Source organism: Protopterus annectens, chromosome 5.part0, assembly GCF_019279795.1.
Source record: "Protopterus annectens isolate FY-2018-M chromosome 5.part0, PAN1.0, whole genome shotgun sequence".
Taxonomy (NCBI): Eukaryota; Metazoa; Chordata; order Ceratodontiformes; family Protopteridae; genus Protopterus; species Protopterus annectens.
Genome location: NC_056735.1, coordinates 741,661,869 through 741,683,678, shown reverse-complemented (window position 1 = coordinate 741,683,678; position 21,810 = coordinate 741,661,869). Strand labels below are relative to the sequence as shown.

The 21,810-nt window shown below is 37.0% G+C and overlaps 1 protein-coding gene across 1 annotated transcript in view; it reads right to left on the bottom strand.

Moving 5' to 3' along the window:
- Positions 1–21,810, bottom strand: part of LOC122802789 (collagenase 3-like) — a 53,364-nt gene that overhangs the window by 7,328 nt on the left and 24,226 nt on the right. The window contains exons 5-9 of the mRNA XM_044072583.1: positions 18,941–19,102; positions 18,584–18,698; positions 9,183–9,316; positions 5,144–5,303; positions 866–969 (exon numbers count right to left, since the gene is read on the bottom strand). Coding sequence (XP_043928518.1) covers positions 866–969; positions 5,144–5,303; positions 9,183–9,316; positions 18,584–18,698; positions 18,941–19,102 — 675 coding nt within the window. The remainder of the gene's footprint in view (positions 1–865; positions 970–5,143; positions 5,304–9,182; positions 9,317–18,583; positions 18,699–18,940; positions 19,103–21,810) is intronic.

The window sequence follows — 21,810 nt, the reverse complement described above, 5'->3', positions numbered from 1 at the left end:
TTTGTTTGTTACAGTCGGTGGGTGGAAAACTAGTTTTTTTTTTCCCTAAGAAAGTTTTCGCTTAAATGATAGTTTGCTTAATTGAGCTTTCGCTTAATTGGGTTCAGCAAATAGTGATTCGCTCAATTGAGCTTTCGATTAAATGATATAGACCCACTAAAGCCATATTCCAAGAAACTAAGAAAATGTAAGAAGGCACAAACATGCATTAATAGACAGAATGCCCATTACTTTATTTCTTATGCATGCCACTCAAAGCCTCCTTGCCTCCAGTTTACCGACAAAGATAAGAATGTATGCATTAAAGTGCTATAGTGATTAGTGCTGCTGTATTTTGGGGTTTGATTCCAGCATGCAGTTATGGTCACTCTATAATCACCCTGTTCTCCCTATGTCTGTAGGGTTTTCCTTTGATTATTCTGGTTTCTTCTCACTTTCCAAAGGCACTCATGTTCCTTTAACTGTTTGTGCAAACAGTCCATGCAAAGAACCTTTGTCATTGCCCTTTGACCTTCTGTGCTTGGACATGGTTAAAAAGAGTTCACGAGGATTATCCTACTTATTAACTAAACACATAAATAAATTGCATATTAATAAAATAAACATGAGATGGCAACTAAGAAAAAACAGGATCCTATCAGAATCACTCCTAAGTGATGCAAGGTTCTTTTAGACACTAACTGTAATATATCCAAATCTCTTTGGATGCTATGTCCAGGATTGTAGTACATCTTAATGTAACAGCTGTGTGCTGTGAAAATTAGATTTAGGTAAAAACCAGGAGTCATTATATCATTTCAAAAAGCATTTTTCAATCGCAAAGCAAAAGTAAAGAACAAGGTAAATGTGAAAATTGAATAGTTACCATTTTCTTTGTAGGCTGCATCCAGGTTACCCCCAACTGATGGAAAACGTTCGTCTATATATTTCGGGTGTCCTTTATCCATAACTCCATTCAATTCATCATAGCTAAAAGAACACAAGAAATAAATTATAGATCAACATTCGCCCATCAGCAATTACATTCTTTACTCAAGATAATGTGAAGCAAACAGAAATGCAGGATCACTCTCATGATGTTAGAAATGATTCCTACATGGAGCAAAGCAGTTTTGTGTAAAACCTCCATCTATTCTCAGCATGTGCTCCCACAAGTCTTCAGACACATTTCATTTCGATACTCTTTTACTACCTTCACTTGTTCTCATCCTTACTATAGGTTCTTCATTCACAATCTAAACACTATACCACCATGATGATTTGCATGGTCGCAACCATGTTTCTTGACTATCACGTGGACATAACTATCTCTACACCAGTACCTTAGCATTATTTTATACTTTGAGCTGGTGGCATTGTGCACCATGAATGTATATTATTACTTCTTTGGTCATTCCTGGTAATTTTCTGAGAGTAACTTTTCTAAGCTCCGCATGTATTTCTTGGTGATGCATCTGAAAACAATGTACAAGTATTTAATTTTTTTGAGTGGTCTGTGCTTTGACATTAGCTAAACCCTTTATTAGGTTCAAGGAAGGCATTTCAGAAGGTGGTTGTAGGAAAAGATTATGAAACAAAAATACAAGGCATATAGGGTCTAGCTACAACAGGAACTTCAATACTCTTGAGAATAAAAAAACACACTGTCTCATATGGAAGGGGGTTGTACATTCCCTGTAATCACAGATAATGCTGTGCAATAAACTATCCCAGCTGCGTTAGCTGGTTGTGTTGGTGAATGCAGTAACAAACTAACATATCCTTTCCAAGAGTTTGAATTCCTAGAAGAAAACAGGAAAATATATCAAATGTAATTGCAAACAGTTTTATAGCAGTTGAAGAAGAAGGCTTCAAAACACTCAGTAAAATGAAAATATTTCAAGCAATATGTGGCATATTGCTTTTAGGATGAACAAATTAAAATTTGCTAGTGGTAACTCAGCAAACACTTTCTGTGAACATGGTATGGGAGCAGAAGTTTGAAATAAAAAGAGTGAAACTTGGTGGGAGTGGGAAAATGGATGGGCTTGAAAGTTTAGGAGTGCTGTTTGCTTGGATAGGGAAGTTAGAAACAATATATAAACATGGAAATGCAGACCGACTACTGAACCTAGAAAATTAAACGTACTTTATTCTAATATGAGATTTGCTACAAATGGAAATGAGCATATGGTCTATGTGACCAGTTGCATATGTAAAACATGTTGTAATGGCAAGACTAACAGAAGCTTTCATGATCATAAAAAGAACATTTTACTGCTTTCCAAAAAGAATGATGGTAAAAATTAACTGGCAAACATGTCTGTAAAATGGGATTAAGCATCCTTTCACTGTTAAAGTGTTGTAAATGTTATATAAACCTGATGAGGTGATAATAAAGTAATTTATTATTGTGTATCACAAGCAGACAGCAAGCAGAGTTAGAGGTCCACCCCACCTTAATTTAAATGGCTTGTATATTATAAAGCCATTGCTAAAATCCAGGGGAATAAGATGAATATTTATGTATTTAAAGGTAATTAATTAATCAACTGTCATGTGACTGACTTAGTATCTCACCAGTGCTTGAACTGAGAAATCTGCTGCATCTTAGAAAAGTTCTTTTATTCTGATGAAGTCTTGATAGGTGAAGGCTTACTAACAATGGTAGTACTGTTCTGGGTTCATTGCTCTGCCAACATGTGCTTCATTTGGTGTTAGCTGACTTTCTTTGATTTGTTTTGTTGGCTTTGTTCTTCTTTTTACTTTTGGAACATATAAATATGGGAGGCACGAGGCAGTGAAAAAGCATGACGAACTATGCAGATGAATATAGGCGAGAAGGTTAATATTTAGTATATCAACAGGAAGATAAAATGTGGCATAAGCAGTTACTCAATGTGACAAATAAGGAAAATAAATGAGCTATTGAAAGGAAGACAGTGGCTTTTTAAAGGGTTAAAGTGGGAAAATAGAGCGAGTACTCCATGAGAAGGCAAGGAAAATGAAGTAAGAGGAATAAATTAGGACAAGGCAGTATCCAAAAACAACTAGAAATTCAATATGGGTTTTAAAAACCTTTTGAGAAAATGGACAGCACAAGGGCACTCAAAAGGAAACTGAATTACTGAAATAGCATAACTCTCAACTTTTCGTAAAATTCAGTTTTCCATATAATTCCATATTGAATGGGCCTGCCACACATCCATTTTAAGAATTATAAATAGTTACCCATGGTAAATAATTTTGAATCATTTTAGTTCATTAAAATAACTCTGGAATGCACTTTAACCATATCCAATGCTTCTTCACTGAAGATGATAGTAAGTGTGCCACATTTTACATATTTATTCCACCTTATGACAAGTAGAGTTCCATATGTTAGACAAAAAAGGTTGAGAGCTATGTAAAGCAGGTGTAAAGAGACAAGAAAAAGCCAGGCAGCAGGCAAATGAATTATATACAGTATGCAGAAGCATATCTAGGGTGGGATGAAGTGGCCAGACACCCCGGGTGCAAGGTGTTTAGCAATTGCCAATGAGGCTTCATTACAGTACCAGCATTCAGAAACAGAACAGCACTGGGCATTAAATGAGACAACTATTACCCTCACAGTATATACCTTTACTTTCAGGAAATAAAATAAGAAGGCAAAGAATGCACTTGGGTAAAGGAGGAACTATGGTATGGAAAAGTTGTATAATTTAAATATTAACAAGGATAAGGTAGAAACTGAACTTGACTTGCTAAGGAGTGCTGAGATGCAGAAGACAGTTTACTTATGGGTTTCTTGGCACAGACAGCTTGACCATCAAGCACCATAAAACCAACCCATGGAACATAGTCTCCACTTTCTAGAAAAAAAATGCTTTAAGAGAAGGTGTTTTAATTTCCAGTTAGAATGAGGGAAGGGAGGTTTGCCCTTTGCCTAAATATACAATTGCTGTGAATATTTTCATGTTTGTCTTTATTGTCTTTGACCTAAGTAAGCCTAAGACATAGTACTGCATATCTCCCCAACTTTCGTGCTCACAATGAGCCCTTCACATCTCCCTGATATAATCTGGAGTACTATGATATACTCCACCAGTATGGTGTCCCCCACCCATTTCTACTGCTTCTGCTGCTCTAAAGTGAGAAGAGCACTAGCTCCTCCAGCCTTTGGTCATAAACCTTTTGCAACATCCCATACAACATCCTGGTAACTTTACTCTGAACCGATCAAGACTGAAACTACATGCAATACTCAGGGTATGGGCTGAAAAAGGCCCTGTAGACTGCAAGTATTAATAATTGTTTCTGTAAACTGTCTCCCTGAGGATACACTCCAACATTCCATTTACAGGAAGACATGTCAGATAAGTATGTAATGAGTTTTTGGGGTAAAATGATAGCTGAGTGTCATTTCTTATGTGTCTAGGCAGTGAGTCCATTCATTTATTCATCTTTTGAAACTCATTTTATCGTATCCACGTTTGTGAGAAAATGAAGCATATTCCAGAAAACAACAGGTGTATGGCACAGAACTAGCTGCAGAGTACAAGCCACCCCATGCCAGGGCAGACACTCACCACATGCACATGTACAGAAAAACACCTTATGTGGCACTGTAGTGCCAGCAATTGATCTACCTGGGTGGGAATAGAACCCACAGTTTTCTGCACCAAAGTCAAGTTTGCTGCCTGTTGCACCACTGACATTGCTTATATGTCAACAGAAAGACATAACTGAAAGCGTTATAGAAATTATGCAGTGGTATGCTGAAGATCTTAACCAAGAAGAAGGTAGCTGAATCATTGCACAGGGCAGATAATGTTTTCTTTTGTACTGGATTCAAAACATTTAAATTAACTTGGATACATTTAAAAATATATTAAATACTGAGGAAGAAATAATTAATTTGAAGGAATATAAACATTTTAGGGGAAACTAAAGAAACCATACTTTTATCTCTTATTAACATCTGTGTATTTTTACCAAAGTGTTATTCAGCAGAATTGTCTTCACTGTTTAAAGATAATCCTTGCCTGGGCCTATGCAAGTTATGTGTTACTTGTGGTTAAATATAATATAAAGCAGCATCCAAATGAGATAATGAAGCATTGCATATCAGTAAACCTACTCCAGTTCTACACAGTAATAATGATTTGTTATTGCAGTTTACCTCCAATACTTTTCTCCAACAAAAAATAGTGTCTTCTTAGTGTCTGAGTCATGTAGAACAGCATCGATTCTCTTTACTGATTTAGGAAATCCAAACCTGAAGATGCTTCGGGGGTGGCCTTCAGTTATATCATAACCATTAAGCTCCCAAAACTTTCTTCCTGTCAAGAAATAAGAAGGGCAGATCATATTAATCTAGTTCTGTAAGAGATGAAGCAAAAATCTAGCTCATATGAATCCCACTCATATCAATAGTTCTGCGTTTCCTAATTCAAAATTTATTTACAAAACTTAAGGGAGAGATGGTAAGGAAGAGACTGGTAGTAACTTTGCAAGTAATAACAATAAAACCCATTTGATAACTAGACCGTCCACTGGGCACAGTCCGTTTTCAGAGCAGCATCTGGTTTTGTGATTTGCTCAAGGTCACACAGTATGCAACCAAGTGCTCAGGGAATCAAACCCTGTAACACATGACAAAGGCTTAATCCTCTGCAACAAATGCCAGTACATAGGTAAGTAGAGGTCACTGAATATGCCTGACAGTATCAGAAGAACGAAGCAGTATCAAAGGACAAACCTTCCTAATTCATGGGAGAAGGGACAGAGGTAAGTCTCATAATGAAAACACATATATAGATATATATAGATATTGAGAACAATAATATTAGACTGAATCTAAAATTATCAAAAACAACAAAAATTAAAAATCAATTTTTGAAAAGGGCCAAGCCCGACTGCACCACCCACACCCCCTGCTAATGATATATATATATATGTTAATGATATATATATGCTGATAATATATATATATATATATATATATATATATATATATATATCTACTGATAACATATATATATATATGTGGGTATATAAATATGCAGTTTATTGAAAAAGGGGTCAACTAATTTTGATGGGTAAAGGTATATATATGTATAAAGTGTGTGTGTGTGTGTGTGTGTGTGTGTGTGTGTGTGTGTGTGTGTGTGTGTGTGTGTGTGTGTGTGTGTATACACACACACACACACACACATTTTATATATATATATATATACACACACACATGCACAGCTCCGAGATTGCACAACAATGGGGTAAGGGCAAGTTCCCTTACCCTGATGAATCACAATCCCATACAAAATGCTGGCAGCAAAAGCTCCATTGAACAAAACATTTGTTCATATGAGCATTTGCTGTTTTTACAGCCTGAAAAAAAATCCCTCATATGAGCATTCAGTGTTTCAGGCTAAAAGCAAGGCTGGAAAGGAGATTGACAGAAAAAATGAAACAGAAGGGCAAGGCTTTTATTGCCAAATGAGTGAAAGAAGGCCAGAGAAACTTATAATTTCCCTGTGATACTGAGAGGTGACACTATTTTACTTCATTCTGCAAAAGGGACCACATGGTAGATGTACATTTGTGGGTAGGTGGGTCAAGCATAGAGGTGCACATTAGATATAATGATCATTGAAGTGGACAGAGTGTAAAAGATAGACAGACTGGGAAAACAAACAAAACCAGCTGTTTGATTGTCTACCTCTGTGAGTACTAAAACAGTTGCTGGAGAAACATAAAAGGTCTGTGATTAGACTGTTAAACTGGAAAAAAATGGAGGATAGCTAGTGTTGTTTTACTGTTCAGAAATAATTTCAGAAATGTCAGGCTGTTCTAAGCAGGCAAAATCTAATACCTGTGTTGGGGTAGTGTTGGTACAAATGGTTTAAAGATGGCTGGTGGGAACTTGGTGATGACAATCAGCATTACTTAAACAAGGTGCATTCTTATTCATCTAGTTGGGTCTGTTATTAGGACAAGACTGCTACAGGATCCTGTATAATGAATAAATTATTTATTCCTACGGTAAAAATTCAAGTAAACATTAATTAGAAAAATATTACCTGCTTAAAAATATCTTCCTCTAAATAATTTTTATTGACAAAGAAAACGTACACATCATGACAATTTAAGACATATAGTTCAAAACATTTTCACTGCAATAGATCAACATAGTCTCAATTTATATCTTGTATAACATATAGAATTATATATTATTGAATCATTTCCTCCTATGAACATTGCATTTTCCTCTTAAACTTTAATTTTTTTTAATATTCACAATATTTTCCTTCCCCATATTTTTTCTCCTCGAACGTCAATGCTGCCAGTGCCCCATGTCCACTTCAGGTCTACCAGCATCCTCCTATCTTGTCAGTTTTGCTGGGGCTGGGCATGAATCTTAAGGATGTCCTGGATATATATATATATATATATATATATATATATATATATATATATATAGGGTCTATATTAGAACATTGAAGTTTCAAAACTTTGAATATTCTAATATCGGACCCTATTACGTGAAAGCTAAAAACATCGAACATACAGAACAGCAAATTTTTTCCTAGGGAAAAAAATTGTTGTTCCAAAACACATACACACAACACAAGCACACCAAACAAACAGCAATCCACACACATACACCTAAAATCTTACACCTATCCCTAGACTAAACTATACACACACCACTAAATATCCACTTACCTTAACCCAAACCCTAACTCTAAGTTCCATCACAATCGCACACTTACCTGACCCGTGCTCTAACCCTAACTCACCTAACCTGCCCTAACCCTCATGTCCACACAATCATACACATACCTAACCCACGCCCTAACCCTAACTCTCCTATCTAAACCTCATGTCCACACAATCGCACACATACCTAACCTGCACCCTAACTCTAACTACCCTAACCTGCACTCAATCGCATACTTACCTGAACCCGACCCGTAACTTTCCACCACAGAGCCAAAAATACCAAAGCAATAGAAACGGACAGCCAAATTCTTTCCCTAGGAAAAAATTTGGTTTTCTGTTGCTTCGATATTTTCAACTTTCGTGTAATAGGGTTCAATATTAGAACATTCTAATTAGAACATATATATATATATATATATATATATATATATATATATATATATATATATTGTATACACTCTACCTACTTGTCCCTTTCCCTGCCCCTCACACTCACTGGTTGTATCCAAGGGCAACTCTCCTCTTTGGACCATGCCCCTCATTAGGAAACTTTATCAGCAAACATCCTCCCTCTAGGATAAGCACGTCCATCCCACCCTGCATCTCCATCAGTTGCTTGAGCTAATAATCAGTCAGCTGTGTCATAGGTAGAGTTTTATCTGTCTATGCCACCAGAGCCGACATCCTTCCCCGTGTTGATCTTTGCCCTCAGCAAATACTAGGTTGCCCTCTTCTGATATTGCAACACTCACCTCTTTTACTTCTATTCCCTGCCATCATCCACTTTCTCCTGTCTGCCTCTTTATGCTTCTTCATCCCATCTGTTTCTTAATTTTTTTTATTCAAGTTCTACCCATAGATCTCAACTTCTTAGCACAAAAAATCTGGACAAGCCAGAAATAATGGGAGGACAAAGCCCCAAACATAGGGACAAATTTTAAATATTGCTCTTACAAACTTAAATGTTTGTTAGAATAAAAGGTCTTCTGTTACCTTGCATTTTCTGAAGGATATGAAGTCTGAAATTAAAATGCCTGTCATTATTTAGTGAAGTCAGTCCTCACTGATTTGCCACAGAAATCCAGAAAATCACAAATTTTATCAGGAACAGACCAAAAATATGAGCAGAAATCTGGACAGTCTGTGAAAATCTGGACAGCTGAGAGGTATGCTTCTACCACCCTCACTTCCTGATATCCATTAGCCTATTTTCTCTGCCAGCACTTTACTAATATTTCCCTCTTTCCAAACTTTAACTATGTCTCTCGTTACCCAACCCACCATTAATAACATTTTGTTTCCTTCTTTCCATCACATTCCCTCTGCCCTTCATTCACTCTGAATAAGCATAACAGCGTGCCCTCCTTGATCAAAGTCAAATAATATTCTGTTTGGCTAATAATATCATAGTCCTATGTAATAAATGAGCAATAACTACACAGGTCTAGCGAGATGGGAAGAAATTGTTTTAATTGTAAACTAATACTGTAGCAAACCTTTGAAAATATAGACACGATCCTTTGATGAAGATTCATAAGCAGCATCAACTTTTTTGGGAAGATCTGGCCAATAGGACTTAATCAATGACAGTTCTATGTCTGTCATCTGTGGATGATGACGCCAGAAGAATCTAAACATAAACAATAGAAAGGCAGCAGTTAAGTAACAAATGTCAAAATATTGTTCTTTTCAACAGAAAATATTCTAAACTCTATTACTCAATAAGTGCTTATACCTGCTGTAATTGATTATACATATCATATTGCATAATGCTTTACTATTGCTTGACTGTGATGCTTTATCACCCAGTACCCCTTGGCATGGTCTTATGTATCATATTCCTAAAAAGTTGTATCTTGTATACTCTGGACCTTAATGCTAACCAATGTCTGCATATGTTACTATATTTTTGTATCTCTCCCCGGTTTTGGCTAAAAAGGGTCTTTGGACCATTGCATTAACCATCAACTGTAAAAAATAAAAATAAAATAAAGAATGTCTATATGACTATTCTTAAAATCATGGTTTGTTAACACAGTATTAGTGAATATCATAACAGCAACAAATACATAATACATGAACCAGTACACACACACTCACACACACACACACACACACACACACACACACACACACACACACACACACACACACACACACACACACACACACACACACACTCTCTCTCTCTGACTCTTAGATGTAAGCTTGCAATCCCACAAAATATAGTCCCAAGCTAACATAAAAGACACTCATTCATTTCGCCTGACCTATACAGCACCTCCATACCCCTCAAACAGTGAGCTTTGCCTCCTGCATCCCCCAGAACAACTGTTACCAACTCTAAAACAAATATAAAGGAATAGCAATCATCTCAGAAACTACTATTTCACTGAACACCATACTTTTAAGACTGATTGACTAAACAATGTTTCATTGAAACTTCCTATTGCATTTCTGTCTCATGGCAACCCCCACCCCTTTAGTAGCATCTAACACTGCGGTGACCTAGTTTCCTGGAAAGATGTCATTCAGGTACAGCAGCTGATACTTAGAAAACCAATGACAGTACTGCATATTTTTGAAAGACAAATAGATTGGAACTGAGAAATCAATTATCCAGTATTTGTTTACTGTTTTTGGTCAAGTTTCATGCAGCAAATGTTTATAAATAATCTTCTATATCTGCAGAGATGTTCCAGTCTAAAGCTCACATGTATACTAGTTATTGTATCTTATAAAATTTGATTATTAGCATCATCTATTTTAGAAATTTTCTTCCTTTATTTGAACAGAATAGCCACCTACAATTCATAAAAATTATAGATGACTTTCACCATTTTGCTTTCCGCCCTCCACAACTGTGCGGTATAATAAGCAGCGAACAGAAAATTTAAAAAATATATATCACAGCATTAAGTTAGAATGTCTGGAAATTTCTGCCTAAAACTGATGCTATGTAAAAGCAAATTCTTCTTTTGGCTTTTGCTGGTTAGGGGTCGCCAAAGTGGATCACCTGTCTGCTCATGATTGTCAGTGGAGTTTTACAGTGTTACATTGCCAGCCCAGTGCCCAACTTTCCACAGGAAGCACACACACACTCACACCTAGGGCCAGTTTAGAGTGTCCAATCCACCTACAGCATGTCTTTGGGATGTGGGAGGAAACTGGAGGAAACCCACACAACCAGAGAGAGGACATTCAGACTCTGCACAGAAGGCACCCTAGCCAAGGATTGAACTGGAGAACCTCTTGCTGTGAGGCAGCAACGCTAACCACTGCACCACTGTGGCTGCCTGCTACATAAAAACAAATTACTGTGGGTAAATTAGCATTTCAAGTGTACTAACCAGTCTACTATGGAATAAAAGCTAAAATTCAAACCTGATAAAGAATATCATGGATAAAACAAGCAATAGCTTTCATGGGGCTTTTCTCTAAAAATGTAGTCATAAATATTATTTATGTAATATTTGGTGCTTTCCCCCGGCCTCCACTGAAAAAGGGCACCTGTGCCCAGTCAGACTTTACCAGTAAACAAATGTCAATAAATAATAAAAATAAAATGTATGAATCCACATAAATATTATTTACATAATGCATGTTATTTATTTATTCATTGATTTGTTGATTAAGTTGGGCCTGCTGGGTGTTTGCATTTTACCCATTTGCTCTGAGTGAAATTCTCCACAAGTTTTACTTATACTGAATAAATAGGCAAAAAAAAAGAAAAACATTTGGAAAGCACAAAAAAATCACTGAAAAAGTAACACAGCCAATAAAAAGGCTTCCATTATGAGTGGGCAAATGGCTATTCCCCAAGTCTCAAGTCAGACATTAAGTAATATACATTAACAATGTCTTCATTTGCTAATTATAAAGGTAATTATTATAGTAGTATTGTTGACTGATAAGAGCTGCAAGGGTGGAGTACTGTCAGATGAAGATAATGGCAGTTTCATTGATGGTTTAACTCGTTAACTTCAATAGTGCGAATCATTAGATGTGAGGGATGACTTGTCACATTCATGTCAGTAGCACTTGAAAGGAAGGCCACACACAGTGCTCTTGTCTTGCTGTAAATTAATTGCAGAAGTGAATCTGCTGGATTCAGCACAGCATTTCTTCTTCTTCTTTCGGCTTTTTCCCGGTAAGGGGTCGTCACAGCGGATCATCTGTCCGCTCATGATTGGCAGTGGAGTTTTACGGTGTCGAGTTGCCAGCCCGGTGCCCAACAACCTTCCACAGAAGGTACACACACACACACACACACACACACACACACACACACACACACACACTCACACCTAGGGCCAATTTAGAGTGTCCAATCCACCTACTGCATGTCTTTGGGATGTGGGAGGAAACCGGAGCACCCGGAGGAAACCCATGCGACCACAGGGAGGACATGCAGACTCCGCACAGAAGGCACCCCAGCCGAGAATCAAACCAGAGAACCTCAGCACAGCATTTAGGTGCATTAAATTTAAGAAAATGGCTACAGCTGAACAAGAAATTAAAAAAGCTGCTTTTCTTCCAATGATAAAAATAGTTTTTCATATGCAGTGTTCGTGCTGACTCACAGCTGTAGGGAACTATGAGCAAGTATAATGTCATGCTTAATTATCTGACTACTGGTAAGTGTTAAAAAGGTAATTAGTAATGGCTGACTGTGTCATCTTTTATTATGCTTCAAAATCTGAAGCAGTTAGAGAAACTATTGTTTTGTAGTATTTTTTGATCATTTTGTTAATCCAGTGTATTTTGCTTTTGGCAAACTTTATGTAGCTGTCTACAGGAGCATTTTAGAAAATCTGTAAAGTCCCAGGGCTGACTCATTACCTTTCATTAACCTCCTGATAGTTTTGGCTAGACAGGTTAATATTCTGTCTTTTATTCTTATGTCTCCGCTTAGAGCACTGGTACTCAACAAGCTTAACAGTACATCTGCGAAGACTTCTGCTGTGAAATCTACAGAGGAAGAGTACTTAGGAAGGACCGATTAGTGGAGTGCAAAATAATGTGTAATAGATTCTTAACTTCTTACCATTCTTGTATGGAGCAAGCAGTGTAAGAATGGTGTGTAGCCCACCATTGCTACCAGGTAGTTTGCACTGATGAGTGACCACTGCAGGTATTACTTAGTGTGTATGTGATTAAGCAGGTAGGAACTCCAGTTAGAATTTCATAAAGCAGATTAGCTGTGCCTGTTGTTTATTTATTATAGTTTCTGAATGGGGTAGTAGGCTGATCCAAACAGATCTGCTTCCGCCACAGCCCAGAAGCATAACAAAGAAAGAGGATAAGAAAATGTGATACAAAAAAAAATGGGATACAGTATAAGGAATATGGAGAACAGTGACAATTTAAATGGCTATTAGAAAAAAAACAGTACAAAGGAGCAAACAATGTATATGTTAATGAAGTAATACAAACTTGTGATTTCAAAAATTCAAAAATAATGTGGGAAAATGACATATACAGTTAAACAGAGGTCGTGTGTTATAAGAGAGAAGCTGCAATAGTAAAAATTTTGGGAATGCAGAACAGTTATCTTATCATGGAGTGGTACAAATAGGGGTGGGAGGCTTGCTTTCAAGAAACTGTAATAGCCTTTGTTTGAATGTGTTGTAGGTTAATAAACTAGCACTAGGCTAACTGCCCCTGTGGGCCATTTTAAGGCCTAGCCAGTTTTCACGTGAAAACCAAACCCTGAACCTTGTACTTGTAAGGTAAACAACTTCACCATTATGCCAACCTCCCATCCTTTGCAGTGTTCTATGTTACAGAAGATAGGTGCTAGTACAGAGAAGGTGGGACTCACTGAAGAAAGTGTATCAGTTGGTCTGGTGAGAACTACAGTGTTGTTTGATTTGGGAACAAAGCTGATAACGAGTATTTTTTACAACAAGTCTCTGGCTAAGTGAGGTAGTAGAATCACTGTATAAGGTTTTGTGCATTAGGCAGAGCAGGAGGAGATTAGTCCACTGCAGAACAGATAGGCACTGCTCTTTGGGAAGTAATGCAACAATTTTTTGTTCTCGGTGAGAAAGTCACTCTGGAAAGTAACCAATTGTTTATGCAATTCCCAATATAACTGATGGTTTTCCAGGGATTACTAAAATCACCCAGGAAAATGACTTCTTCAGCAAAATTTTCCTCAAACCATGAAAGGGTAGGATTGAGTAAATTGTGTTTTGAGGGTTATATGCAAACTACAGAGACACGTGTTGTACTTTGGTCAAAAAAGCTTCTTGTAAAATAATTATTGTCTGTCTTCTAATGCTGATATTACCATGATGTGAGCTTTTAAATCGTATAAGAAAGGTTGGAATTCTATGCGATTTATTTTGTTACACAGCCTTCTGAAATATAGGTGGGTTAAACTAAGCCCCTAAATATAGCACTATATGCACATTTTTCATATTAAATACTGTGGTGGTGGTGCTGTGGTAGCGTTGTTGCCTCATAGTTAGACGTTGCCCATTCGATTCTCAGTTAAAGCATCTTCTGTGTGGTGACATGCGTGAATGGGCATTCCTTCGTTGAAGGTTGTGCGTTAGGCCCGGCAAGCCAGCACATAAAAATCTACTGCCAATCATTAGCGTAGTGTTGTAGGGTTTTACGCTACTGTGGATCTCAAACTAGAATGTTGGTTCCTGGATTATAGTTTTATCATCACCAGATACTAAATTTTCCTGATGACTTTAATTTTAAGAAAAATCATCTGCATAAAAAATGATATAATCCCAGATGTAGTTTGTAGTATGAACTGCCTCTTCAGAGTTGGTATAAGATACAACCACCTACTCCAGTATGTGCCATTTCCAGTGTCAAAGTAACAGGGATGGGAGGCTGTAAGACATCATGACATGATTAGTCCTACTTCATGTTTGCGTTTTTTACCAGGTAGATATAGGATTTACTGACTAACAGAAAAAAATGAGCACTGATATGGCAGGCATGTCTTAGGACCAATGTGCATGACTTGTTGAGGGGAAAATGTAAAATACATATTAGACAAGCATATAGATGTTTTTTTTTTAACCTAGAGGAATACACGAGAATATGGAAGATAATAAGATGGCTAAATAGGAAGACAGCTGTAGGGTAAGTCCTTTAAAGTTATACTACAGAAAAAAGGAAAGTCATGCTGCAGCAGTGTGAGTCAGTAAGATTTAGAGCTACTGAGCCTATGTTTGTATTAGTTAGCATCTCACTGGATGGATTTCTAAAATGACGAGTGGTTAGAATAGGTGAGATGAATTAACCAATACAGTCATCCACATTATGCCCAGACCTGGAGTAATTTCTATGTCCAGATTAGGGTTCTTGGCCCAACTGAGTAGTAAAACTGCTTGTTACTTCCACTTATCTGTTGTGGATTAGCTGACTTTGATAGATGTTATAAAACAACTGGATAATGTAGAATTAAAGATTAAGCGGCTAGCTGGTTTTGGCTACTGCTAGCACAGCTGCTTACAGGAAAATTTTAGAAAACATACATAAAGTGGGGAAGAAAAAGTCTTTACATTGGATGCATTACCCCATTTTCCAATGTTAAATAAAATAATCAGTAAAAACTAAAAGAAAAATCTAGCAAAGCTAGACTTTCCACTGTGTGATACCTTAAAATCTCTTGCATTAGAGGTAATATGAGATATACGCAAATGACCACTTAAGGATATCAGGTGTTTCAGCTAAATGACAATTGTGAATGTCCACAACTTTTTTTTCCTTTTAAGTCTTTTATGGAAAAATTCAGACCAGTACAGCCAAACCACACTATACGTAGACACACATGTTTTAGCCTTCTTATGGCCTCAACAGAAAAGAATTAAGTGGAATGTTTATCTAACATTTGGAAACACAGGGTTGTCGTACCCAGCTGATGCCCATAACCATTGGGGTGTCTTCAAAATATCCCTAATAACAAATTAAAACAATGAGCAAGAAGGTCTCACAGGCAAACCAATTAGTAAAAATTAAAAGAAAAATCTAGCCAAGCTAGACTTTCTACTGTTTGATTCTTTAAAACCTCTTGCATTAGGGGTAACTTGGGATATATGTGGTTAGAAAGACCTTCTACATTGCCCACCTGATCATGAAGGGATTCACATCCAGATCTAGTGAGGTCATTGTTCCCCTGTACTCTTCACTTATCAGACCAATGAATGTATCTCACCCGACATCTGCAGCAATTGGAGAGACCCCAAAAGTTCCTCACCAAAAGGATAAATTGAAGAAACTCCAGCTCTATTCAGTCGCATACCGTCTGCTCAGAGGTGACATGTGCCTGACATACAAGGCCATGTCCAACCCGGAATTAATGGACATGCTCCACCTCAAAAATCCAAATCCACCAAAACCACTAGAGCAAGCGACTTAAACCTTAGCACGGATATAAATAGGACGTGCTGGAGGATAGATTTATCACTCAGAGACTCCCTATGCTGTGGAATAAAATCCCGGTCCATGTGAGGCAGAGCACCTCGCTGGCTCTGTTCAAGAGAAATCTTGACCTGTGGATGGGAGATCGTAGGTTTACCCCGGGAATCATCTCTGTGTCACTGCTGGACAGAGGCACAACAAACTAATGGGCACAGTATTTTTCATAATATAAAGGCGTAGCCCACCAAAAATTTGGGCTAGGCTTATAAATGCCTTAGGGCAGATAGCCTAGTATAAACCTATGAACCTATGAACCTATATATGCAAATGACCTCTTAACAACATCAGGTGTTTCAGCTAAATGGCAATTCTAAATGTCCATGACTTTTTTTTTCTTCTTTAAGCCTGTTATGGACAAATTCAGGCCAATAAAGACAAACCCCACTATCTGTGGACATGCAGACTTAAAAAGGAAAAAAAGTCATGGACATTCAGAATTGCCATTTAGCTGAAACACCTGATGTCCTTAAGCGGTCATTTCCATATATCTCATGTTACCTCTAATGCAAGAGGTTTTAAGGAATCACGCAGTGGAAAGTCTAGCTTGGCTAGATTTTTCTTTAAATTTTTACTGATTGGTTTGCCTGTGTGTTAAATAAAATAAACTTCTGTTGCATGATCCTGGCCTCTTGATTTGGGTGCCATGTGTTCAGGTTCAGGATTCAGGTCCTTTACTTCGATGCTCTAAGTGTGAGAAGAGGGAAAAATCTGCCTGCCAGCTGACCATGTAAAAGGCAATGAAATTTTAATTGCAGAGAGCATTTCTTTTTTTGCTTTTCAGTCTTAGTTCAGATAAACATCAGATATATTAATTCCTAGGTTATTGACAAAAAGGTTACAAACGTAATCAGTCAGACTAACCTGTGTTAATTACAAGCAGTTAGAAGAGATATACTACTGTGTGCACTTAGAAATAATGTCATATTATAAAATGGAAAGGAATGTCTTACTTCCTCATTGCCTGTATAACATTAAAAGTATGTAAATTATAGATTAGAAAGAATTCAAAAGACGGAATTTTGGATTCAGGCAATTAGTATTAAAATATAAGATGCAGTACTTTTCTATACAGTTTCCTTATGTGCCTCTAGTCATTTAATAGCAGTGAACTAGGGCCTAAAAACAAAATATGCCTTCCTGCTTTAAACATTATTGCAAGTTACAGTCTCTGAATAGTTTTCAGTTACATATGTTGATTAAATAACCAGACGGAAATAATTCACTGCCTTCTATAGGTAGCAGCAAAATGTAACAGGGCTTTGACATGATACCCTCAAATGAGAACTGATAAGAACAACATTAGATTAGGAGAAGTCCTCCCAGGCGTAAGCAAGTACAATGTAATGACAGCAGAAAAGAAAAAGCTGTATAACCAAGCCAAACACTTGGTGATCTTTGTGAGAAATTGGATCATATTAAGAGCAGACACACTCCCTTGACAGGTAGACAGATACATCAGCGGAGAACATATACAGGCTATGAAGCATACCTTTTCCCCAAACAGCCCAGCGAGGGGACTACCTTAGTCAAGCTGCTGCTTACCTGAAAGTGGAGCACACCTAGGAAAGCAAATCACTTTAGAAGATGTCTTAAAGAAAAGAAATAGCTAGCATAGGTTGCACCAATAAACAAAGCAAAAAGAAGGCTGGGAGATGCCATCATGCAAGAAAGCAATTAAAAACCATCAAGAGGCTGCAGAATAAGAATGCAAGGCAACTGCAGATCCTGACAATAACTACAGTATGATATGATAAGCACCCAGGAGCAGAGCTGTCATTCTGGTATTGCAGTATCAAAAAAGTGCTTGATAACTTATAATCTTATAAATACAGCTCATAATTTTAAACTGTGAAAAATATATGAGACGGAGCATAATCTAAAGAGATGCATTCCATAGTACTAGATTAAGAACAGAGAAGCATGTAAGCCTTACAAGTGATCGTAAAAACAAACAAAAACAATGCCTGTGCCCCATAATCCCTGAGTGGCTCTAATCAATGAAGTTGATATACAGTTTAGGAGTCTGAGAAATCAAGAACTGAACTATTGTCTATTGGCTTGAGAAACTGTTATACAGCCATAACACAGAAGACTAAATTCCCATAATAATTTAAGTATCTTCCTCTGCCTAGCTACCCAGCAATCTTTTCATGCATGCATAAACCCAAGGATTCAAAAGTAGCTTCTTGATGTGATCAAAACCATAATTTTAGGGTATTCTTGTCAGTAAAAGAGTGAGGGATTCCATTGATATTTATGTTCAGGCATCAGACACAACACAGTCATAGGTACCTACATGTAACTATCTAGACAGACAGTTATAACAGAATCCAACAATATTTTTCTGATGCTATAGAAATGCATGCCATAAAATGAGATAATAGCACAAGCCATCTAGTTTATTAAAGGAAGGTCTCAACATAGCCTGCATAGTTTATTACATTACCTGTCTTTGAAAATTATCTTTTCTCCACGAAACTCTGTAATAGCATCAAATGTCAAACTCTGATCACATGAATCTGGGGTTTTGGGATGTTCTGAATCATCTGAGGTTGAAGGGCCTGTAATGTAAAAGTTAATGTGTCATCATTCATTTAATGTAAAATATAATCAATACAATTTATTCCTATATTGCTTTACTTTAATTTGCATTATCCAGCAGTCTTTGTTTTTATACTGTGCGGTTATCATTCTATGATTATACAGAATAGCAGATAGTAGTATACCTCAAGAGAATTATCTAGAATAGGGTTCAAATTCTAACAAGCAGAAAGCTGCTAACAAAGAAGGAACAGATTCTTACCATAAAGGACTTGAATCCCTTTTACATCATCATCTGAAAGTTGAAATTCCTTGGGATTGACATAAGAATAGACGGGGTACATAAGTGCTCCAACATCCTGAGAATGCTGTAGTCCCAGAGCATGGCCAAATTCATGAGCAGCAACATTGAACAAGTTGTAACCTGAACAATATGGAAAACAACAATGTTTTTATTTTATGGAATGGATCTTATATTGAGATAAAACACCACACCCTGATTCTAGCCTCGCTGAGTCAACATACAATGCAAGCAGTTTGTTAAGGAGTTAGATGGATAGAGTTGCAGACTGATTACTAAATTATTAAGCAGATATAAAAATTAGCAGATGCAAATAGATTTACAATTATGAGGTAAATGACAGCAAATTCTAGCAGAGAAACAGATCAGTGCTGGTCCCACAGTTAAAAAAAACTATAATTCTAACACCAAGGATACAGCTGAAAATGTGCCTGTTTGTTCAATTCTTTCTTTTTCAACAATTAACTGACTGAAGGCTATGTTTCAAACTAAAAGCAAGCAGCAGTTCAATATTATTAATGTAATATAGAAGTCATAAAGGTATGGATATTAATGTAATATATAAGTCATAAAGGTATGGATATTAATGTAATATAGAAGTCATAAAGGTATGGAAAGTGTTAGGTTTGTTGGGTGTGACAAATTATTTTGGGAGGAGAGCGTTCCTTGTTATATATAAGATAATGAAAATTAGAAAGAAAAGTATATCTGTGAAATGTGGGGTCTATATTAGTTTGTTGAAATGTAATTCCGGCGAACACCTATTCATCGACCCCTAATCAGCAAAAATCGCATCAGTGATTCGCTGAATTTACTAAGGGCAATGAAATAGGACCTAATATAGACCCAAAATGGTTTATGTAATCTAAGGAGAAATGGTAGAATAGAAGAACAGATAACAGAAAATGTCTAGACTTGATAAGAACAGACAAGGGTTAAATAAAGGAGCAATGGACAAACAGGGAATTTAACAAATGAAAAGTGAAACAAAAAAATTAGTGAAGACAGTATGGAACAGAACAAGAAAGCTGGAATGGAAAGTCAAAATTGTTATGAAAAAGACATTTCAAGATTCCCTTAAACAGATAAAAGACAGCATATAATTAAAATTAGTTCAAGAAAAAAACTTTTAATTTTTATTTTATGTCCAGCTCAGTTTTCAGTAAGACTTAGGCAATCAAACTTTCTCTTTTGAAAAGATGATCAGCAACAGGTTTTCCAACATGATTCAAGGTTTTGTGATATCAGAGTTTTGTTAGTTTAGGCATGTAAGAGGTGCGGTCCCACTGAACTGGGGGCTAAAGATAAATTACTGTTGCTGATCACCCATCCAACTAACTTGGTTTCTTTGTATGAGTCTAATTGAAAACTTTGGCATAAACGTTATAGAACACATTCTCCTTGTGTAGCTACCTAATTACTAAGCCTACATGTAAAACATTTCTTCATACAACTAAATTCATGAAATACCAGCACTTTATAGCTTAATGCAACCAAGCCAATTAATAGACAATTGTCCAATGACTGATGTTTTAAATTTCTGCTTTTAACAGAAGTTTTAAAGAAGCATTGATTTAATTATTCCAAACATTTAAACACAGTAGCTGGTCCCTTTTATTTATTTATTTAGTTATTTATTTATTTATTTATTTATTTCCAGTTTGATTACCGGGGAAGTCTACTGGGCCCAGAGAGCCCATTTTCAGTGGAGGCCCGGGGAGGAAAGCTCCATGAAACAGATTACAGTAAAGATAGCAGTCCAATAAAAATAAAAGTACAAGTACAAATACATATCAAATAATACAAATCATGAGCAATATTGCCCATAGTGGAAAAATATTGTGCAGATACATTTTAATAAATTCACACAGTTAAAAGTCAAAAGTTATTTACAATATTTACAGAGTGCGAGAGATTGTATGGGAATTAGCTATAAAAGGTTATAGCCAGCTATAAGCTGCTTAAAAACTCAGGACGATACCCTCCCAGGGGCTTTTGTTAAAGAGTTCTAGGTATGGAAAATGCAGTTACATTTCCATTTGGAGGAGAGGTAGGTGTAAAGCTGAGCTTTGAAGTTGTTTGTGTTTGACGTTGTCCTTAGTGTGGAAGGGAGAGAGTTCCATTTCTTATCTAAGGAGAAGGAGAGGAGAAGTTGTCCAGCAGGACTTTTAGGTTTGTGGACAGTAATTAAGTTTTGGTGTTCAGATCTGAGAGTTCTATTTGGGGTGTATGGGGGAAGGATGTTAGTTAGAGCAGGGCATTTGGTTGGATTAAATATTAGTCTATGTGCTGTAGTGAGCTGGAGAAAGTCCGGGTAATTTCTAAATTCTAACCAGTTGAGGGATTGGAGGGTAACACAGTGATGAGTGGAATGTTTGGCTTTGGTGCAAATTTAGAAATTTTGTTATAGCAGCTTGTGACGCCCGTGCCCTGGCCCAGCAATCAAGGAGCCTCAATCCTCATCACTAACACCACTCAGGGGCATCTCATATAGGAGGAAAGGATAACAAATACACACAGTAAAGTGCAATTTCCCTTAAGAGCACACAGAGATCAGTCAGTCTGGGGCTGGTCGTTCCCTTGCTCTCATGGTTCCCAATAAAACTTCCACTGGCACAGCTATAGGGTCCAGATCTCAGCCTAGTGGGCAAGCTAAAACCTCCAGCACCCTCTCTGTCCAACCAGTGCTTTGTGTCCCTGCCAAGGTAGCTGACACACACACACACACACACACCCACACACTTTGAGAAGAGTTTATACAACTACACAGAAACTCCTTGGAAAGGCTGGCACAAGTTCTCCAGCTGTGCCCCTTTTTCCCCAGACTATAC